The sequence below is a fragment of the Otolemur garnettii genome, unplaced genomic scaffold, assembly GCF_000181295.1.
Source record: "Otolemur garnettii isolate 467f Iridium unplaced genomic scaffold, OtoGar3 scaffold00083, whole genome shotgun sequence".
In the NCBI taxonomy this organism is placed as follows: Eukaryota; Metazoa; Chordata; class Mammalia; order Primates; family Galagidae; genus Otolemur; species Otolemur garnettii.
The window spans coordinates 4640623-4642263 of record NW_003852478.1 but is presented as its reverse complement, the minus strand read 5'-3'; the positions used below and the strand labels follow the sequence as shown (position 1 = coordinate 4642263).

The following is a 1641-nucleotide window of genomic DNA, read 5'->3' as shown; positions in this document are numbered from 1 at the left end:
AGCTGCTTATTGGGCTCTGGAATCCAGGAGCTCCCAGTGCAGGCCCAGAGTCAGCCTTGGGGAAAAAGAGGCCTCTACTCACGAGGGCCTTTTCCTTGCACAAGCAAAAACCACATTCTTGTGTCTTTTTTATGACTTTCTCCATCAAAACACTTCTTTCTTTCTCTCCATATGCTCTGTATAGAATTGTTTCTCTTATCTCTGGTAGTTTTAGTTATGTAACATGATCTTGTATGAATCGTTTATGTTCCATTACAGAACTCTTCTGGGCATGTCCCATGTCCCAGACATGGCCCAGGACAGCATGGTTATTTCAGGTGACAAGATCATCTTGCTTTTTTAGTCACAGAAGTCAGTTTAATGTCCCATAGCGAGGCAGTGAATACTCCTCTACTGGAAATTCTCTAGTCCAAAATCCCAATGGTTGTCGCTGGGAGGCACTCACAGGACTCTTGCCAGAAAATCCTCCGCAAAGGACTGTCAAGTGGAGAATTTGTCCCTGTGGGCACTCCAGCATGTCCCCTACACTTGGTGGGCTCCCCCGTAATTTGAAGTAGAAAGTCCTGTGGGTGGGAGAAACCAAAGCGCCCCATTGGTAAGTTTCTCTTCCCCAAAGCAGATTTTCTGAGAAACACAAATAAATGATCAAAACTGGGTTCTTGAATCTTCTCCATGGCATTGCTTTAACAATGCAGTAAATATTTTTTCCTTGAATTGGATTTCAGGATAAAGAAGGTGGTTTTATGGTAAGGGACTCCAGTCAACCAGGCTTGTACACGGTCTCCCTTTACACAAAATTTGGAGGGTGAGTAGTCCTGCTCTGTTACTGTCTTAAAAAAAAAAAATAAAGTTTTTGTATGAACTTTCTATATAGTTTATATGGATTCCTAGCTTTTAAACACCTGTGCTGCATTTCAGCATTAAAAAAGAAAAACGGAACTTGATATTTGTAATATCTATACTACTTTTTGTATTTATAGTTTTCCATATATATATGTGTGAATGTGTACATATGTATAAATGTGTGTGTTGAGAATGGCTCTGGTAACTTTACCATTAACAAATACTTATTATGCACTCTGCTAATCACTAAGGATACCGATGTGAACCAAGTGGTCACAAGTTCTTCCCTCTAGTAGCTTAGTGGGGGCTGCAGACATATGAGCAGGCAGTGATGAGCGTATACAAGGCTAATCCGTGTGTGTGCAGGTGTGTGCATCTGCGTATGTGTGTGTGTGTGTGCACGTGTGCAGGGCAGAGGTTGGGGTGCTAGAGGGGTGGCCCACAGTCCAGATGCATCTTGACTTCATCTTGAGTGTCCCAAGTGACATCCAAGCTGAGACCTGAGGGGTGAGGCAGGAAGAAGAGTGGAAAGAGTGGAAAGACCCAGGAAACTGCTTGGCCAGAGGTGAGAGAGGATATGTGAGTTCGAGGCACCAAACAGTGTGCCAGGGCTGGATTGTAGGATAAGAGGCATCGTGAGGAGAGGAGAGGGATGCCTGAGAGGCAAAAACAGAGGCGAGGGTAGGTCAGCAGATGTCAAGCAGCAGATGTCATTGTGAAAGAATTTTTAGGTCTCAGTGCCTGTGGCTCAAGTGGCTAAGGCGCCAGCCACATACACCTAAAGTGGCGGGTTCGAAT

General features: G+C 44.4%; 1 protein-coding gene across 1 annotated transcript in view; it reads left to right on the top strand.

Annotated features, from left to right (window-relative positions):
* Positions 1-1641, top strand: part of TEC (tec protein tyrosine kinase) — a 188035-nt gene that overhangs the window by 100027 nt on the left and 86367 nt on the right. Inside the window, exon 10 of the mRNA XM_023515987.1 lies at positions 726-805. Coding sequence (XP_023371755.1) covers positions 726-805 — 80 coding nt within the window. The remainder of the gene's footprint in view (positions 1-725; positions 806-1641) is intronic.